A 21,468-nucleotide genomic window follows, 5' to 3' on the forward strand; every position below is an offset into this window, starting at 1 on the left:
GCAATGCAGTTTAATATAAGTTCCAATCTGAAAATTATTTATTATTTTACCTAGAACTCTTATGCAAACATGTCCATAAAATATTTAAAAGGGATACATAAAACTGAAAAATGACAAAGATCTTTATTGGCAATAAGTGAACATTGTTAATTTAGGAAAATATTTGTCTAATGTAGTTTGTGCTACTTTAGTCTTTTTTCCCCAATCAAATAGCATTTTGCAATTCTTCCTGAACTCTAATGCTTCTCTCAATGTTTGGTTCTTATAATTTCCAGTTTCTTTTCTAATATTAGCCATTTACATTTATTACATGCATCACCTTCACTGCATTTCCTTTTTCCCCTCATATTGTTCGACCCTAAAACCATATTTCTTTTACCCCATATTTTTAACAAGTGTTTTAATACCGTATTATTACATTCCCGCAATAAATTCATATTCCATTTAAATATAAATTTTTTACAACACAAATAAAACATTAGAGCAGTCATGGCCTTCCCGCTCAAAGTCTAGAGGTATATTAAAACAAGTTAAGCAATAATGAAGTTGAATGAATGCAGCTAAATGACAACCATTGTTGCTGACATGTTATTGTGCCACTGTTGGTAATAAAATTAATAAAATTTAATAATTTTTGTTTATTGGTATATTAAACTTATAAACTGTGTTTATATCAAAACTTGTGCTGTTCAAAAGTATGAACTTTTGAACCAGTACAATGCGACAAAAGTATGAACTTTGTGCTATACAAAGTATCTCTCTCCATGCAGATTTCCCCATTTTTCTGAATGCCTTTTATTTTTCTTGCTTGCAAAATAAAGTCAAGTTTGGAACATAGTAAAAGTACAAATTCTGCAGTGGTAATCAGCATCTCATACCTGAGGTCTCTTGAGTTCAACGGTTATATCTTGAAGGTTTACTTCCAAGTTTACCTTTGGTGATGCAAAGTCAACTTCTGCTCGGGGATTCATTTCAAGTTTGGCTTTTGCAGATATTGGCTGGAAAACTAAAATATTTTTTTTTAAAAAGCAGAGCTGTCAAATATACAGCAGAAAATTTGACTTTCAAATTAAATTAGCCTAAAGCAAGATAAATTGATGTCCACAGGGAACACAAATTACTTCAACCACTAACTTGGTTAAAGGAACTAACTGCAAGAGGAACTCAACAAGTCAGGAAGCAACTGTGGAGGCAGATCAAAATGACAACCATCTCTCTGCCTCCACAGCTGCTGCCATACCCAATAAATTCATGTCAATTTGTTGACACAGAGAAGCCTCCCACATTCTCTGAAAGAATTTCAAATGTGCCACATTTCCCATCCCTCTCTAAAGATCTTGGGAGGTGATCTCCAAATCTCCTGTCTCAATTCAATCTTCGAACAGGTAAATAAATGGAGCCAACAACCATTTCAAAACCCTGCAAAAATGTGCACATTTGCATTCTAATATGCATACTTAGTCACCAAAAGAAATACAGCTTATGAAAGAGTCTCCATGCAAAATCTGTATTGGAACATAGTTTCTGATTCAGTTAACCACCTCACATAGCAGCAATTATTTAAAAGCAGAAAGGTGTGGTGATTTGTTATGGGGGAAGAGAGGAGCATTAGAAATTGTTTTTTTGATGTAAATTATTTTATACAAGTCAAAGTTTTACAAAACATAAACAGGCCAACTTGTCTCAGCCAGTTCTATTTACCTGCATTCAACACATATCACCATCAAAAAAAATCTTATTATATGTGATGGTTCTTGCATTTAAAATAAACCACCACGTTTAGATCATATTTTCTTAAAATTTCCTCAGAGATTCTCCACATGATTAAGTTCAAGTTTATTTACCATCTGGTTGTACCAGTATAATACGACAAAACAGCATTCTTATATCCACAGTGCAAAACAGTGAAAACACATATCCAGACACAATACACATACAAACAAGTACAGTACATATACACCTATATTTAAAATATTATTAATAAATAGTGGAGTCTTGGGAGAGTTATTTCAATAGATCATCTGTCATTCAGCAACCTGACTGCCCGTGTGATGAAGCTGCTGTTCAGCTTGGTGGTTCTGGCTCCAATACTTCTGTATCTCTTTTGCGACAGGAATAGCTGGAAGATGCTGCTTATAGGGTGGCAAGGGCCCTCACTGATTTTACGAGCCCTTTTTAGATAATAATCCAGTAAAGCACATCATTTATGTGTGTGGGGGGTGGGGGCAGGAGGAAGACCCCAATGATTCTTTCTACTGCTTTTGCCTGTGGATTGACCTCCTATCCAATGCTCTGCAGCAACCATACCACATCACACTGTGGTACAGCTGGCTTGATGCTCTCAATAGAGCTCCTATGGAAAGTTAATAGAATGGTGGCTGGTAGCCTTACTCGCCTCAGCCTTCTGAGGAAGTACAGTCATTATGGTGCCTTCCTGAAAAGTGAGATGTTGTGTCGAGGTTTGGTCACTTCTTAAGTGGACTCTGAAGAACTCATCCTTTTCCTCTCATTCATTACAACACCAAATATCCATTCCCTATCAAAGGCCCTTCACATTCAAATACACAAGGAAAAACAATGGAGAATGTATTTCCTTCTCACCATCTAGGGCATTTAATTGCTCTTCAAGAGATAGAAACAGGATCCCATTCACGACCTCAGCAATTAATGGCAGAACAGTATTTCTTTGGAATTGTATAATCTGATTTGAGATATTATGCTATTTTAAACACATCACAGAATTATAAATATATGCAACTTACTGAACTGATAATCCCTTGGAATGAAGTTATTCGTTGAAACTCCACCTTTCAAGAATTTCTGAAAAGTAATTTAAACATTACAGTTTTGAATAAGAACAGTTGAATTCTGCTGTCATCAGAATCAAATCAAAACATTTACAAGTCTAAGCCAAAGTAAATGACAAATTTCAGTAAAATACAGGTTCATACAAGCATTAATTAATAATATCACTGAAGTTGTTTAATCAGTCTAAACTGGGATGAAATCAGTAATGTGGGCCCAGAGTTTATCAACTTCAGTCTGAATGCACTCTAGTCCCTGTAACTTAAAATAAATCAATGGCTCAGTTAGAATTGTGCTTTTTGCTGTATTTTGCTTTTTATTTATCAAAATGTAACAATTCAAATTTCCATCCACTACACATCATGTGCTACCACTATGCATATTCCACCAGTCTGTCATCATTGCTTTGACATAATTCACTATTCTTTTAAGAGTTCACCACACCTCTATGCATTCAGTCATCTTTAACTTTGGAAAACCAAATTCAAGTCATGAATATAAAAATCAAGAAAATCCGTAATCCTAATAGTGACACCACAGTACATTTTACTCCTGTTTTTTAAAATCTATTCTCTTGCCATTTTTCTATCCATATTCACACAGCCCTTTCATTCTATGATTTCCTCACAATGATAAGCTTGTCAGATTCCTTTTAGAATGTAAGAAATTGGAAGAAAAGGCCACCTGTCCCTTTGAACTCTCTACTGTTCATCAAATCATGGCGGACCTTCTTCAAAAGATCTCTCATTTCCCTAATATCCAGAAATCTATTCATCTCGTTCATCTGAAGGAACTCCATAACAAAGTCTTCAGAATGGTGAATCACAAAAGTTCACTGCCCCTGAAGAAATTTATCCGTGTCCAGTCTGAAACTGCCTACTTTTTATTCTCTAACGGTGACTCTGGTCAGGGGAAAAACCTCCTTCTTGCATCTGACCCTTTGAAGAATTTTGTAAATTTCTGAGATTTCCATTCATGCTCTGAAGTCCAAAGAATGCAAGCCTTGTCAACTCGATATATTCTCAAGGACCAAACCCATCATCTCTGGAACCAGTTCAGTAAATGTTTGCTACACTCCCTCCAAAGCAAGTGAATCTTTACTTAAACAAGGAGAACAAAATAAGATTGAATCACTCCTGAAATCAAACTCTCTTCATAAAGAAAGAGTAACATATCACTTTATTTCAGTACTTTACTACAAGAACACCTAATTCTCTTGAACATCAACACAGCCTAATTTTTCCATTCATACCACATTGGCTGCATTTCTGTTTGCTAACTTAAGAGTTTTCGCTGAAGTGAGAGTGTTGAAAAGAGCAATTTGCTTTTAAGAAATCCATACTGGTTTTCTCCAATCAACTATTAATTCCACCCCTGATGGTTTCCTCACACTTTCTCCACCACTGAGGTTAAAAATACAAATGTGTAAATTATCCATGTAAGCATTTTTGAAAAATAGTCTTAGATTTTGACTTTTATAGGATCAAACTCTCAAATCTATTTGAAGGATTACAGCCAGGATTTTCCCTTACTCAGCAACTGAGCCTTCATTGCATCTAGATCTGATCTCAATTACATTTTCCTTTCCCGAGACTGCAGAGAATATCCCTCGTTTGTAAAAAAAATGTGAACACTTGCTCTTCTCCCCATCAAAGATATAATTATAAAAATGCTTGCTGTTGTTTCCATGTATGTTCAGAAGCAATTTGACAGTCTTAAACAGAAGATTGGTTATCAAAATGGAATAAAGGTCAGTAATGACATGAATTTTTTTAAAAACTAACCGAGACAGGAAATATTCATGATAAATGGCTTTCAATGAAGGAAGCAGAGAACACAATGGTGTCTTCTTGCAGTCAGTGCCAGAAATTTTGTTGTGATATTTCAACAAGAGATAATAAAAGGATGGCACAATGCTGTTATAGCGCCAGCAATCGGGACTGGGATTTGAATTCCACACTGTCTTGTAAAAAGTTTGTATATTTTCCCGTGTCTGCGTGGGTTTTCTCCAGTTTCCTCCCACTGTTCAAAATGTACTGGGGCTTGTAACCTAATTGGGTGGCACAGGCTCAAGGGCCCTATTACTATACTGTATGCCTAAAAATGTATCAAGATACATTTCAAAATTTACAAGTGAGAGTAATCTTGAAGGTGGTAAATAAAGAGGAAAGCAATAAACTGCAGAAGGTCAGACTGATTGGGATAAAAAGTGCTTAAATAAATTTTTTACCCAAGTTACAAAGTTGTACACTTTGGCAGAAAAATGAACAGAGATCAAGGCTAAATGACAGAGTTTAACAGGTGAGCAAGAACAATGGAAGCCAAAATATATGTACAAACTTCTTTTAAACCAGCAAGACTCTGAGTGATCATTGGTTGGTATAGAGGCTCTACAAATAGAGGAAATCTGTACAAAAGCAGGGAGGTTGTCATGAACCTTAATAAAGCACTGGTCAAATTCTGACAGGCAGATTGCATTTACTGCTGTTCACCCAGTTTTTGGAAGGATGTGAAGATCATGCAAGCATTTACTGAGATGAGATTATTCTCCCTGGAGCAAAATGGTTGAGAGGGTTTGACAGCTGTACAAGATCAAGATCATGACAGAATTAGATAGGCTAAACAATGAGATAATGTGGTGGACCAAGCCATACAAATTCTAAGTAACCAGTGGGGATCGGATCCATGAGCACATGAGCTACAATTCAAACCTCAGTGTTAAAGATAGTCAATCAAGGCTTTTAGAACGGAATTCAATAAGGATAAGTAATTTGTTGTGCGACACGGAAAATTCAACGTATTTGTCAGGTGCGTTTAAAAAGGATTCCTAACATAGTATGTGGAACGGCCGAAGAGACAAGAGGCCATACTGGACTGGTTCTAGGGAATGAACCTGACCCCTTGGTGGGGGAGCATTTTGGTGAGAGTGACCACAACTCTCTTAGATTCAACATAGCTATGGAAAAGAATAAAAGCAGTCTAAGTGTAAAGTACTTAACTGGGGAAGGGCTAATTCTGAAGGGATGAGGCAGGAACTAGCATGGGTAAATTGGAGACAGATGAAAGCACAGAAAGTTATGTGGAGGAAGTTTAGGGACCATTTGCACAGGGTTCAAGAAAGGTTTGTCCCATTGGGGCAAGGAAAAGATTATAGGAAAAGGGAAACATGGCTGACAAAACAGGTGAGGAAACTAGTCAAGAGGAAGAACACACATATAGGAGGCAAAAAAAAAAAACAGGAAGGGCTCATGAGAAATATATGGTAGCCAGGAAGGAGCTTAAGAAAGGATTTAGGAGATCTCGAAGGGGGCATGAGAAGGCTTTGGCATGAAGAATTAAGGAGAATCCCAAGGCATTCCATCCATATGTGAAGATCAAAAGGATGATAATATGGTGGGGCTGCTAAAGAAGGCAATATGTGCCTGGAGGCAGAGGAGACTGGGGAGGTCCTAAATAAGTACTTTGTTAATAATCAAAGTGAAAATAACCTTGATCATGGTGTGGTCAAAATTGAACAGGCCTGTGTGCTGTTCAATTTGAAGGTTAAGGAAGTGGAAATGTTGATCTTCCTAAAAACATCAAGATTGATAAGTCCCCAGGGACAGACACAATATACTAATGGAAGAGAGAGAAGAGATTGCGGAGGATGGAGTTATGATCTTTGAATCCTCTTTGGCTGCAGGGAGGTGCCAAAGGATTGGAAAATGGTAAATATAGTCACCTTGTTTGAAAAAAGGTAATAGGGAGAATCGTGGGAATTATAGACCGGAGAGTCTTATGTCAGTGGTGTGCAAACTAATGAAGAAGATTCTTAAGGATAGGATCTATGAGCATTTGGAGAAGTGCACTCTACTCAATGATAGTCTACGTGGCTTTGTGAAGGTAAGATCATGCCTCAAGTCTAATTGAATTTTTGAGGAAGTAACAAAAGAAATTGATGAGGGAAGGGCAGTAGATATGGTCTACATGGATTTTAGTAATTCATTTGACAAGGTCTCCCATGAGAGATTCATCCAGAAAGTCATGAAGCACAAGATCAGTTGAACTTAAGAAAATTGGCCTGTAGGAAGAAAGCAGAGAGTAGAAGTGGAAGGAAAGTATTCTTCCTGGAGGTCGGTGATGAGTGGAGTGCAGAAAGGATCTATTCTGGGACCCTTTGCTCTTTGTGATTTTTATAAATGTCCTGAATGAAGGATGGATCAGTAAGTTTGTAGATGACACAAAGGTTGGAGGAGTTGTGGATGGAGGTGAAGGTTGTAGAAGGTGACAAGAGGATATAGACAGGATGTAGAGTTGGGCAGAAAAGTGGCAGATCGAATTCAATCAGGGCAAGGGTGAGATAATGCATCTTGGAAGAACTAAGAGTGTGAATGAACTGATGGACATTGGGGATCAAATCCATACATCCCTCAAGGTCGCCGCACAGGTTGATAGCATAGTTAAGAAGCCTAAGGGATGCTGGGCTTCATTAATGGGGGATTGAATTCAGGAGAAGAGAGGTCATATTGCAACCCTACAAATCTCTGGTGAGACCACACTAAGAGTATTGTGTTCAATTCTGGTCACTTCATTATAGGAAGAATGTGGAAGATATTAAGAGGCTGCAGAGGAGATTTACCAGGATATTGCCTGGATTGGAAAACAAGTCTTATGAGGCAAGGTTAGCAGAGCTGGGACTTTTCTCTTTGGAGCGTAGAAGGATGAGAGGAAACTTGATAAAGGTCTACAAGATTATGAAGTCACAGATAGGGTGGACAGCCAGCATCTGTTTCCCAGGGCAGGATCAAGAAACACCAGAGGACATATGTACAAAGTTAAGGGAGGGAAGTTTAGGGGAGACATTAGGCACAAGTTATTTTTTAAAAACACAAAAGTTGTGGGTGCCTGGAATGCCTTGCCAGAGATGGTAGTGGAGGATGAAATATTAGGGGGCATTTAAGAGACACTCAGATTAAAGAAAAATAGAGGATTAAGGAGTAGGGAGAGTTTAGTATTTTCTTTTGGGTCAGCACATCGAGGGCCTGTACTGTATTGTTCTATGTAATGGAACTGAATCAAATGCTCCACAAGAAGCATGAATGAGTACAATTGCCCAAATGCCAGTTCCTTATAATGTAAGGGTTCCATAATATGAAGTGGCTAGGAACTGTTGAACATTTGAAACAATTATTTGACATAGTCAAAATATGTTAATTATTCTTTGGACTGTTGTCCAGTAGCACTCACATCTACTGTAATGAAATGCTTTGAGAGGTTAGCCATGGAAGGAATTAACTTGTACCTTAGGAAAGACCTGGACCCACTGCAATTTTCCTACTGCTACAATCGTTCCACAGCATATGCATTCTCACTAGCTCTCCACTCAGCCCTGGATCACTTGGACAACAGCAATTCAATTACAACTCAGCTTTCAGCACCATCATCCCTGCAGTACTGGTCAGCAAACTTCAAAACCTGGGCCTCTGCACCTCCCTCTGAAACAGGATCCTTGATTTCAGAAGAACACAATCAGTGAGAAATGCCAATAACTTCTCTTCCTCAATGACAATCAATCTCAAGGATGTGTGCTTAGCCCATTGCTCTACTCTGTATACACTTATGAATGTATGGCTAGGCACAATTCAAATGCCATCTACAAAATTGTCGATGACACCATGGTTGTCAGCAAAATCACAGACGGCAATGAGGAAGTGTACAGTAGTGAGATAGATCAGCTAGTTGAGTGGTGTCACAACAATAACCTTGCCCTCAACATTAGCATAACTAAGGAATTGATTGGGCTTCTGGAAGGGGAAATCAGAAGACAAACCAGTTCTCTTTGACGAGCTAGCAGTGTAGAAGTAAAGAATTTCAAATGTTGGGTGTCAATATCTCAGAAGATCTATCCTGTGGCCACCATGTTGATGCAATCTTAAAGAAAGTTCACTAACAGCATCATAGTCCGTAAGGAGTTTGAGGATATTCGGTATGTCATCAAAGACTCTTGAAAATTTCTACAGGTGTACTGTGGAGATCATTCTGACTGGTGGCATCACTGTTTGCTATGGAGGTGTCAATGCAGAGAACAGGATAAAGCTACAGAGGATTGTAAAATCAGCCAGTGCCTTCATGGGCATTAGACTTCCCTCCATTAAGGACATCTTTAAGAGCCTGTATCTCGAGAAAGCAGCCTCTATCATCAGGGACCCTCACCACCCCAGCCACAGCTTTTTCTTACTGCTACCATCAGAAAGGAGATACAGGAGCCTGAAGATACACACCCAACTTTATAAAAACAGCTTCTTCCCCTCCACCATCAGATTTCTGAACAGACAATGAACCTTTGGACATGACCTTACTTTTTTCTCTTTTTTAAAGACTCTATTTACTGAACCGTAATTTATAGCAAATTACACCTGTAATGCACAACACTACTTCAAAACAACAAATTTTGTGACACATGTTCATGACAATAGAGAAGACCAAATCCCATACTGTATATGCATGTGTCCTGTCCAAAAATATATTCAGGCCATATGATGTTGTTTAAAACTTAATAGAACTGTATCATGCACACCAAGCTTCAGATTAATCCTGAATTTACTCTCCTTAGATCTCCAAATAGAGGAGATCTGTAAATAATGTTGATGCAATTAAGGAAATAGCATTTCCAAATGCAGAAGGAGCATTAACTAGAGACACATTCTCAGTGCATGGAATTAGAATATTTAGCAAAATAATGATATTAGGTCACCTTACCATAGCCTCATCCTGACTGCTATAAGAATACATTTTGGTGTTGACATTCCAATATGCACAGAGGTAGTCTAATCGGACAAGCTGAAAGTTGAAAAATAGTGTACAATTACTAAGAAAAGAATAAATTATTTGTTGTCTACTGTGACATAACAACTACTTTTACCTTATTGAAGACATGCTCACATTGATCATGTAAACATGGATTCCATTTTTCATCTGTTGTCTGTTATGTAAAATTAAAACATTATGTTTAGAACAATATATTAATATAGCCATTTAATATATTATGTCCAAATTGCCATTGTGTATTTATTCAGAAACAAATCCTCAGATGCTAATTCAAAGGGACTAAAGTCAAGGCAACACAAGCATTTTTAAAATTTGGAGTAAAACACATTAAAGAAAATTAAACTAATTTTAATATGCATTAAAGAAAAATAACTTTAAAAATAGACCCTTCAAATGTAATAGTTTGAGTTTGCTAAGAATTATTTGTTCTTTGATGGTGCATGAACTATAATGGAACATGCTCAGTTGTGCTGCTCAAGTTTTGTTAAATTTTACTTTCTGCAGACTCCGCCTAATGTTTTTGAAACAACAACTCTGCAGGGAAACGAGGAAACCAAGCCTGCAACATTTTTTTAATACACTATAATCATACTTGAGTAGATCCTACACAATTTTAAAAATGATTATTTTTCATTAAATTTGAGATGCTTATGAATAATCTAAAATACTTACTGCTTCCAATCAAAGGATTTGGTAAATTCCATTTGTTATGTTTAAACATAACATAACCACTTGCAGTGGTTAGCAGAGAACTCAAACTGCTGCAATGTAATCACTTCCACACATCCATACAAAAATAGTGAATATTTTTTGTTTAACTAGTATGTTGAAATATTAAGCGTATTCTCTATTTGTTTAGAAAAAAATATAATTCTTGCTGAGCATAATGTAATATTTCAAAAATAGCTTAAATTATTATTCAGTTATTCTACTCAATATTTAAATTAAATTAGAATCAATTTCATTAAGATTAGTTGAGTGACGAGATGATAAATACAAACCAAGGTAATTCTGGTCCTGGAACTTCATTCCGAGAGTGACCAGCATAATGATGTCTTAGACAGGAGGTGTTAGGAAAAAGTATGCATGACAGGGAGACCCAAGGGGGCAGTCAACAAGCAGTTATTGTATGACAGTGTCCACAAGCTCAGGATACCACAAGGTTCTGGATCCAATTTAGCACTTTTAAAATATATACAAGTGAAATTCAAAATTTTAAAGAAGCTTTACCTCAAGACTTAAATTCTGAAGTGAAATTCCAAATGACAATGGAGCATTCTGATTTGTAATCTGCAAATATAAACAGAATTTTAAATATACCAAGCAGGAAAAGGCTGCTCAAAACATAATGACTCATAGACAAGGCTAAAAGGAAAAAGTATGCTACTGATAATGAAACCAAGCGTTGAAATTACTAAGGCTTTTGAAATGTTCTTTGATTTATACATTCCTTTATACAGTAAAAAAAACCTTTTGGGTCCAACACCAAGATAAGTGAATTTTCCAGTTGCTTGAGATTGTGTGATTAGTGAACTAATGGCAAGGCAGGTCAATTTTTAAACTCCATATTTTTAAATATTAATTTCTATGATTTTTGTCCCAGTTGCTTGAATTCTAAATTACAGGGATTTTACTGTGCTGTCTATTCTCAGATACTAACAGAGGACAGAACATGTAGCACTGAGAGCTTTCCTCAGCAAGTACCCTGAAAACTAACATTTTCTTTTAAGCATGGGGGTTCCAACCGTACCAACTACATTTTGCCAGTAAAGAGGCAAGCTAAAACAAAAAAAATTATAGAAAACATTCAGCACGTCAGACCACATCTGTAGGAAGAGAAACCAAGCTAACATTTCAGAGTTTAAAAAATATTGTTCAGAGTTAATTAATCCCCCAAAATCTTAATTAAATTAGAATTAATTTAATTAAGATCATTTGAGTGACAAGGTAAAGACAAATCACTTTAATAACCAATCTTACAAGGTACATCTAAAAATCACTGGAAATTAATCCCTCAGAGAATTCCTGAGAATTATTTAACCTAATAAGTAATCAGCAAGAATGTAAATGCGTGACCATTCTTTGCTTCAAACTGATGTAACTAATGGTAACTACAAGTTTGCCGACAACACCACAGTTGTTGGCAGAATCACAAACAGCACTGAGGAAGCTACAGGAGGGAGATAGAGCAGCTCTTTCAGTGGTATCACAATAATAACCTTGTGCTCAAGGTTAGCAAAACTAAGGAGATGATTGTGGACTTCAGAAGGAAGTAAAGGGAACATGACCTAGTCCTCATTGAGGGCTCAGTAGTGGAGAGGGCAAGACCTTCAAATTCCTGGGTGTCAACATCTCAAAGGATCTGTCCTGGAGCCTCCATGTCAATGCAATCACAGAGAAGGCTAGCCAGTGGCTCTATTTTGTGAGGAGTTTGAGAAGATTTGTTATGTCACCAAAGACTTTTGAAAACTTCTACAGGTGTACTGAGGAGAGCACACTGGCTGGTTGCATCACTGCCTGGTATGGAGGTGTCAAACCTCAGAACAAGGAAAAACTCCAAAGGGTTGTTAACTCGGATTGCGACATTTTAGACACAGACTCCACTCCATCGAGGGCATCCACATGAGGGAGAGGTGGGGAGGGAGAGGAGGGGGAGGGAGAGGGGGGAGGGAGAGGGGGGAGGGAGAGGGGGGAGGGAGAGGGGGGAGGGAGAGGGGGGAGGGAGAGGGGGGAGGGAGAGGGGGGAGGGAGAGGGGGGAGGGAGAGGGGGGAGGGAGAGGGGGGAGGGAGAGGGGGGAGGGAGAGGGGGGAGGGAGAGGGGGGAGGGAGAGGGGGGAGGGAGAGGGGGGAGGGAGAGGGGGGAGGGAGAGGGGGGAGGGAGAGGGGGGAGGGAGAGGGGGGAGGGAGAGGGGGGAGGGAGAGGGGGGAGGGAGAGGGGGGAGGGAGAGGGGGGAGGGAGAGGGGGGAGGGAGAGGGGGGAGGGAGAGGGGGGAGGGAGAGGGGGGAGGGAGAGGGGGGAGGGAGAGGGGGGAGGGAGAGGGGGGAGGGAGAGGGGGGAGGGAGAGGGGGGAGGGAGAGGGGGGAGGGAGAGGGGGGAGGGAGAGGGGGGAGGGAGAGGGGGAGAGGGAGAGGGGGAGAGGGAGAGGGGGAGAGGGAGAGGGGGGGAGAGGGAGAGGGGGAGGGAGAGGGGGAGGGAGAGGGGGAGGGAGAGGGGGAGGGAGAGGGGGAGGGAGGGAGGGAGAGAGAGAGAGAGAGAGAGAGAGAGAGAGAGAGAGAGAGAGAGAGTGAGAGAGTGAGTGAGAGAGTGAGTGAGAGAGTGAGTGAGAGAGTGAGTGAGAGAGTGAGTGAGAGAGTGAGTGAGAGAGTGAGTGAGAGAGTGAGTGAGAGAGTGAGTGAGAGAGTGAGTGAGAGAGTGAGTGAGAGAGTGAGTGAGAGAGTGAGTGAGAGAGTGAGTGAGAGAGTGAGTGAGAGAGTGAGTGAGAGAGTGAGTGAGAGAGTGAGTGAGAGAGTGAATGAGGGAGTGAGTGAGAGAGAGATTACATTGTTACAGTCAGCAACAGGAGCTGGGACTGGAACAGGACAAGCTGGCAAGATCCCCAGAAGACGGGTTGTGAGTGCTTAGTTCAGCCTGGTCAAAGCCCTTGTTCTTGCAAGTGGAGAGGACTGGCTGTCTAATGTTTCACTTGGAATAAGTGAAACAAAAAGGCACTCTGTGGGGTGACCTGAAAGAAAGAGGTTATCATCTGGAGAATTCTGAGGGGGCAAGTTTCATCAGCAAGAGACTGAAGTGGCTGATGGAACTAAATTAGTTGTGGCTGTCCTGGAACAACAAATCTCTCTCTGAAAACTGACAACAACCTTCCTGAGCAGTAACCATTTACCTTTCAAGCACCAAAGCCTATTGAACTTCATAAATGTTAAATTCTGTGCACAGTGTAACAATTACCTACAACCAGTGAACTTGAAGAATGAGAAGTGAGATTGGACTGTGAACCAAAGAACTTTTCTGAACTTACACACACATTACATACACATGCACTTACAATTAGAAGGGGGCTAAGTTAGGTTAGTTAAGTCTATAGTGATAAGTTAAAGTGAGATTCTGTTTTCGTGTTTAAAGATAATTAAAAGCAATTTATGTCTTGGTGAATATCTATTGCTGCTGCGTTTTGGGGTCCTCTGGCCTCAGAACAGTTGTAAGATGGTTAGTAATAAGAATGTTTGCACTTTGATGCTGGAGCAAAACACAGAACTTCGTTTCTTGTTCATGACATTAAATTCTGATTCTGAGCCTCACCTGCTGAGCATTTCCAATATATTGTTCTTTATTTTTGGCAGGAAAATATTCCTACTGGTTACACGCCAGGTTAAAAACAGCACAGGAAATTAAAGCCCTGTTATTTGAATGGAGAAAATAGCTGCAAGGAATCCAACATGTACAAGGTCATGTTTTTCATTAATTATTAATGGCCTGAGAGTTTCTGAATTTCATTCAAAATGCTTGATAGGATCAAGTTGTAACCACCTGACAAGACTCTTCTATTTCAAAGATGGCTTTGAAAAAAATGAATAGAGTTGCAGTTGCTGGACATCCAAAATAAAAACAAAACAGTTCTGAAGTGCCTTTAATTGAAACATTAACTTTTTTTCCCACTTCCTACAGATATTGCCTGACCTTATCATAGGTGACCTTGTTTGTTTAGCACTTTAAGAGATTACATTGACTCATGACCTTGTCACCACACAAGGTCTTGTCATGTTAGATCAATTTCAAAGCTCAAATCACCATGGAATAACCTAGGAAACTCAACCCTTTGTTTCTAATACATTAAAGAAAAATGGCACTTTAGGATCAGAACTGAGTATTCACTAGCCCCTTTCACACTTGCATCCAACTAAATTGGCTATTCTGTGTCCTGGTATAGGAAATGGGGCCAAGGCAAATAGCGCCTTTGGAAGACTACACAAAAGAGTCTGGAAAAACAACCAACTGAAAAACCTCACAAAGATAAGCGTATACAGAGCCGTTGTCATACCCACACTCCTGTTCGGCTCCGAATCATGGGTCCTCTACCGGCACCACCTACGGCTCCTAGAACGCTTCCACCAGCGTTGTCTCCGCTCCATCCTCAACATCCATTGGAGCGCTCACACCCCTAACGTCGAGGTACTCGAGATGGCAGAGGTCGACAGCATCGAGTCCACGCTGCTGAAGATCCAGCTGCGCTGGATGGGTCACGTCTCCAGAATGGAGGACCATCGCCTTCCCAAGATCGTATTATATGGCGAGCTCTCCACTGGCCACCGTGACAGAGGTGCACCAAAGAAAAGGTACAAGGACTGCCTAAAGAAATCTCTTGGTGCCTGCCACATTGACCACCGCCAGTGGGCTGATAACGCCTCAAACCGTGCATCTTGGCGCCTCACAGTTTGGCGGGCAGCAGCCTCCTTTGAAGAAGACCGCAGAGCCCACCTCACTGACAAAAGGCAAAGGAGGAAAAACCCAACACCCAACCCCAACCAACCAATTTTCCCTTGCAACCGCTGCAATCGTGTCTGCCTGTCCCGCATCGGACTGGTCAGCCACAAACGAGCCTGCAGCTGACGTGGACTTTTTTACCCCCTCCATAAATCTTCATCCGCGAAGCCAAGCCAAAGAAGATAGGAAATGGGGGGTTTGGCTTTTCTCATTTGATCACTCCTAACTAGGACACTAAACGCTTTCATACTTGCAAGGAGCCATCCACAGGGTTAGGACTGTTCTGCCTTCTACCAGTGACATCATGATGGTGAACCTGCCCTAAATCCTGATCAATGTATTATGATCTTATATGTGAACAAAATAAACCATACCTAATTATAACATAATTCAGCTCTATGCCCCTGTTGTGGTGCTGACCTATATAAGTCTTTATAAGGCACTGTGGGAAAGTGCGAGCAACAAATACCAATAGCGAACAATTATTAAGCAGGGTGGGAAAGTTGGTACAAGTACACAATCCTTTATCTGGACATCTATAATCTGCAAAGTTTCAAAATCCAGCGTGGGGACCATCAGTCGGGGGAGGCGGCCGAGGGACCAGCGACAGAGGGATCAGCAGTCAGGGTAGACAGCCAGGCGACCACGGTCGGGGGGAGAGGCGGCCAGGTGACTGGAAGGGGGTGGATACGGCAGCACAATTCGGGTGGGCTATCCGAAATCCGGAAAAATCCAAAATTCGGAACACACTGTCCCCCAAGGGTTCCAGATAAAGGATCATATACCTGTAGTGCTATAGCGCACAATTTATAAAGACCATGGGAAAAAGCTACCAACATTCCCATGTTGTTCAAAAATTGTCCACTTTTGCTATTTATTTCCTCTCTCTCTCCCGCTGCAACTTTCCCATGGCAAAGTTTAAATCTTCATTTTAATCTTTTCTTACTTCCGATTCCTGCACTCATGCAAAAACATGAGTAATTTCAATAACACATTGCAATTATCCATTTAACACTTCCCTGACTGCAATGCCAGCGATTATACTAGGGATCGAGGCCATCAATCCCCAATGACATAATCTTACTCTGGTGTTGATCTGATTTTGCTTTTACACTAGACACTCAAAAGAAAGATTAGATATTAATCCCTGGGATCACTTCCAAGTGTGAAAGTGGCTCATAATAGAAAGTGAGATGGCTCAAGAGGCTGGCACTAAACATAGCAACAGATTCCTATTTCAGTCATGCTTCAAATTCCAGTGGATTAATATGCATTAAATAGAATGCTGCTAATTGTAGAATATAATCTTATTTCAGTCACATCAGGAGTAATAAAATTAAATCATGGGAAGAACTTAGTAGGTAAACCAGCATCTCTGGAGGCAAAGACGTGGTCATTGCTTTGGGCCAACCACCTAGCATCAGATGTGAGTTTAGAAAAGAAACAGCCAGTTTATAGAAGTTAGAAGCAGGAGCAATACATGGAAATAATGAGGGGAGGGGAGAATAATGGACAGATGGAGAGGTGATACTAAGATAGAGACTAGTAGGTCTTAAGCGGAATTACACAAGTGTGCAGCAATGGGCATATAAAACAAGGAGGGTGGGATCTGGGGATAAAACACAAAAAGTCACACAAGGAATAATAAACTAAGCTGAATAGATATGATAGATGATCAGCTGGAAACAGGCTGCAGAGAGCGGGCAATGGGGCAGACAGCCGGCATCCCAGGTGGGGCAGACAGCCGGCATCCCTGGTGGGGCAGACAGCCGGCATCCCAGGTGGGGCAGACAGCCGGCATCCCAGGTGGGGCAGACAGCCGGCATCCCAGGCGGGGCAGACAGCCGGCATCCCAGGCGGGGCAGACAGCCGGCATCCCAGGCGGGGCAGACAGCCGGCATCCCAGGCGGGGCAGACAGCCGGCATCCCAGGCGGGGCAGACAGCCGGCATCCCAGGCGGGGCAGACAGCCGGCATCCCAGGCGGGGCAGACAGCCGGCATCCCAGGCGGGGCAGACAGCCGGCATCCCAGGCGGGGCAGACAGCCGGCATCCCAGGCGGGGCAGACAGCCGGCATCCCAGGCGGGGCAGACAGCCGGCATCCCAGGCGGGGCAGACAGCCGGCATCCCAGGCGGGGCAGACAGCCGGCATCCCAGGCGGGGCAGACAGCCGGCATCCCAGGCGGGGCAGACAGCCGGCATCCCAGGCGGGGCAGACAGCCGGCATCCCAGGCGGGGCAGAAAGCCGGCATCCCAGGCGGGGCAGACAGCCGGCATCCCAGGCGGGGCAGACAGCCGGCATCCCAGGCGGGGCAGACAGCCGGCATCCCAGGCGGGGCAGACAGCCGGCATCCCAGGCGGGGCAGACAGCCGGCATCCCAGGCGGGGCAGACAGCCGGCATCCCAGGCGGGGCAGACAGCCGGCATCCCAGGCGGGGCAGACAGCCGGCATCCCAGGCGGGGCAGACAGCCGGCATCCCAGGCGGGGCAGACAGCCGGCATCCCAGGCGGGGCAGACAGCCGGCATCCCAGGCGGGGCAGACAGCCGGCATCCCAGGCGGGGCAGACAGCCGGCATCCCAGGCGGGGCAGACAGCCGGCATCCCAGGCGGGGCAGACAGCCGGCATCCCAGGCGGGGCAGACAGCCGGCATCCCAGGCGGGGCAGACAGCCGGCATCCCAGGCGGGGCAGACAGCCGGCATCCCAGGCGGGGCAGACAGCCGGCATCCCAGGCGGGGCAGACAGCCGGCATCCCAGGCGGGGCAGACAGCCGGCATCCCAGGCGGGGCAGACAGCCGGCATCCCAGGCGGGGCAGACAGCCGGCATCCCAGGCGGGGCAGACAGCCGGCATCCCAGGCGGGGCAGACAGCCGGCATCCCAGGCGGGGCAGACAGCCGGCATCCCAGGCGGGGCAGACAGCCGGCATCCCAGGCGGGGCAGACAGCCGGCATCCCAGGCGGGGCAGACAGCCGGCATCCCAGGCGGGGCAGACAGCCGGCATCCCAGGCGGGGCAGACAGCCGGCATCCCAGGCGGGGCAGACAGCCGGCATCCCAGGCGGGGCAGACAGCCGGCATCCCAGGCGGGGCAGACAGCCGGCATCCCAGGCGGGGCAGACAGCCGGCATCCCAGGCGGGGCAGACAGCCGGCATCCCAGGCGGGGCAGACAGCCGGCATCCCAGGCGGGGCAGACAGCCGGCATCCCAGGCGGGGCAGACAGCCGGCATCCCAGGCGGGGCAGACAGCCGGCATCCCAGGCGGGGCAGACAGCCGGCATCCCAGGCGGGGCAGACAGCCGGCATCCCAGGCGGGGCAGCAGCCGGCATCCCAGGCGGGGCAGACAGCCGGCATCCCAGGCGGGGCAGACAGCCGGCATCCCAGGCGGGGCAGACAGCCGGCATCCCAGGCGGGGCAGACAGCCGGCATCCCAGGCGGGGCAGGCAGCCGGCATCCCAGGCGGGGCAGGCAGCCGGCATCCCAGGCGGGGCAGGCAGCCGGCATCCCAGGCGGGGCAGGCAGCCGGCATCCCAGGCGGGGCAGGCAGCCGGCATCCCAGGCGGGGCAGACAGCCGGCATCCCAGGCGGGGCAGACAGCCGGCATCCCAGGCGGGGCAGACAGCCGGCATCCCAGGCGGGGCAGACAGCCGGCATCCCAGGCGGGGCAGACAGCCGGCATCCCAGGCGGGGCAGACAGCCGGCATCCCAGGCGGGGCAGACAGCCGGCATCCCAGGCGGGGCAGACAGCCGGCATCCCAGGCGGGGCAGACAGCCGGCATCCCAGGCGGGGCAGACAGCCGGCATCCCAGGCGGGGCAGACAGCCGGCATCCCAGGCGGGGCAGACAGCCGGCATCCCAGGCGGGGCAGACAGCCGGCATCCCAGGCGGGGCAGACAGCCGGCATCCCAGGCGGGGCAGACAGCCGGCATCCCAGGCGGGGCAGACAGCCGGCATCCCAGGCGGGGCAGACAGCCGGCATCCCAGGCGGGGCAGACAGCCGGCATCCCAGGCGGGGCAGACAGCCGGCATCCCAGGCGGGGCAGACAGCCGGCATCCCAGGCGGGGCAGACAGCCGGCATCCCAGGCGGGGCAGCAGCCGGCATCCCAGACGGGGCAGACAGCCGGCATCCCAGGCGGGGCAGACAGCCGGCATCCCAGGCGGGGCAGACAGCCGGCATCCCAGGCGGGGCAGGCAGCCGGCATCCCAGGCGGGGCAGGCAGCCGGCATCCCAGGCGGGGCAGGCAGCCGGCATCCCAGGCGGGGCAGGCAGCCGGCATCCCAGGCGGGGCAGGCAGCCGGCATCCCAGGCGGGGCAGGCAGCCGGCATCCCAGGCGGGGCAGGCAGCCGGCATCCCAGGCGGGGCAGGCAGCCGGCATCCCAGGCGGGGCAGGCAGCCGGCATCCCAGGCGGGGCAGGCAGCCGGCATCCCAGGCGGGGCAGGCAGCCGGCATCCCAGGCGGGGCAGGCAGCCGGCATCCCAGGCGGGGCAGGCAGCCGGCATCCCAGGCGGGGCAGGCAGCCGGCATCCCAGGCGGGGCAGGCAGCCGGCATCCCAGGCGGGGCAGGCAGCCGGCATCCCAGGCGGGGCAGGCAGCCGGCATCCCAGGCGGGGCAGGCAGCCGGCATCCCAGGCGGGGCAGGCAGCCGGCATCCCAGGCGGGGCAGGCAGCCGGCATCCCAGGCGGGGCAGGCAGCCGGCATCCCAGGCGGGGCAGGCAGCCGGCATCCCAGGCGGGGCAGGCAGCGGGCATCCCAGGCGGGGCAGGCAGCGAGCATCCCAGGTGGAGCAGGCAGCGAGCATCCCAGGTGGAGCAGGCGGCGAGCATCCCAGGTGGGGCAGGCGGCGAGCATCCCGGTGAGGCAGGCGGCGAGCATCCCAGGTGGAGCAGGCAGCGAGCACCCCAGGTGGGGCAGGCAGCGAGCACCCCAGGTGGGGCAGGCAGCGAGCATCCCAGGTGGGGCAGGCAGCGAGCATCCCAGGTGGGGCAGGCAGCGAGCATCCCAGGTGGGGCAGGCAGCGAGCATCCCAGGTGGGGCAGGCAGCGAGCATCCCAGGTGGGGCAGGCAGCGAGCATCCCAGGTGGGGCAGGCAGCGAGCATCCCAGGTGGGGCAGGCAGCGAGCATCCCAGGTGGGGCAGGCAGCGAGCATCCCATGTGGGGCAGGCAGCGAGCATCCCAGGTGGGGCAGGCAGCGAGCATCCCAGGTGGGGCAGGCAGCGAGCATCCCAGGTGGGGCAGGCAGCGAGCATCCCAGGTGGGGCAGGCAGCGAGCATCCCAGGTGGGGCAGGCAGCGAGCATCCCAGGTGGGGCAGTCAGCGAGCATCCCAGGTGGGGCAGAGTGATATATATAGATTTTGGTATTTATTTCAACCAGTCGCAATTTTTATCCCAAAATCCTTTCTTGATTTTATTGATTCTATAATATCTTCTTATACAGTGTAACCCATTATAACACAATAATTTAGTCCAAAAATTGCATTGCGAAAAAGCAAGGTCTCAATATATCGGAGGTTTCAATAAATAGTTGTAGTTACAGTTGAAAAGAAAACACCAATTAATACTTAGTAAACTGACCATCCGCACTGCTCGCAACAGGATCAGATCCCCGCTGGTCATGGCAGCCCGACTACCCCACGAGCCCAAAGAACTGTACTCGCTCCTAGCGGCAGACCGAAACCCAAAAGCAATGACTCTTTGCATTATATACAAATTTGTGTTAAAATGAGGCATGTTAAATCGGATTACACTGTATTTGTTATACAATGAATGCCAGTTTGAGTAAAATGCATCTGCCGAAATTATAGAAACACGATGGTATGGCTTTTCCTAATCTTAGACTTTATTATTGGGCAGTTAACAACCACTATATTATTTTCAGGATCTTCTATTCTGACAAATTTGAACAGCCACATTGGGTAGATTTGGAATTGAATTCTGTGCAGATGTATTCAGTATCTCTTCCTTTTAACACTTTCTAAGATTAGTAGACATTCCTTCAACCGTATAGTTAAACATATATTACAGATTTGATTTCAATTTGGGAAGTTCTTTGACTTTTTATTTTATTTTGTAAAATTTTATTTTATCTAGTACAAGTACACAATCCGTTATCTGGAACCCTTGGGGGCAGTGTGTTCCAAATTTCGGATTTTTCCAAATTTCAGAAAGCCAGATTTAAGCCCATCCAAATTGTGCTGCTGTATCCACCCCCACCCGCTTCCAGTCACACTGACATCTCTCACCCGCCCGACTCACGTTGCCGGTCTCCCACCGCCTTGCCCGCACGACTCGCGCTGCCAGTCTCCTGACACCTCCCTACCACTGTTGTCGAACCTGCCCAGGAGTCTGAGTTCCCCGCTTCGATCCTAGCCCAGTAG

The 21,468-nt window shown here is 46.1% G+C and overlaps 1 protein-coding gene across 4 annotated transcripts in view; it reads right to left on the reverse strand.

The window, feature by feature from the left end:
• vps13a (vacuolar protein sorting 13 homolog A) overlaps positions 1-21,468 on the reverse strand; it is a 397,184-nt gene that overhangs the window by 324,478 nt on the left and 51,238 nt on the right. For all 4 annotated transcript variants that reach the window (XM_069930496.1, XM_069930495.1, XM_069930500.1 and 1 more), the window contains exons 7-11: positions 10,843-10,902; positions 9,707-9,766; positions 9,544-9,624; positions 2,763-2,820; positions 879-1,006 (exon numbers count right to left, since the gene is read on the reverse strand). In XM_069930496.1, the coding sequence (XP_069786597.1) occupies positions 879-1,006; positions 2,763-2,820; positions 9,544-9,624; positions 9,707-9,766; positions 10,843-10,902 (387 nt within the window). The remainder of the gene's footprint in view (positions 1-878; positions 1,007-2,762; positions 2,821-9,543; positions 9,625-9,706; positions 9,767-10,842; positions 10,903-21,468) is intronic.

This window comes from Narcine bancroftii, chromosome 1 (assembly GCF_036971445.1).
Source record: "Narcine bancroftii isolate sNarBan1 chromosome 1, sNarBan1.hap1, whole genome shotgun sequence".
NCBI classification, from domain to species: domain Eukaryota; kingdom Metazoa; phylum Chordata; class Chondrichthyes; order Torpediniformes; family Narcinidae; genus Narcine; species Narcine bancroftii.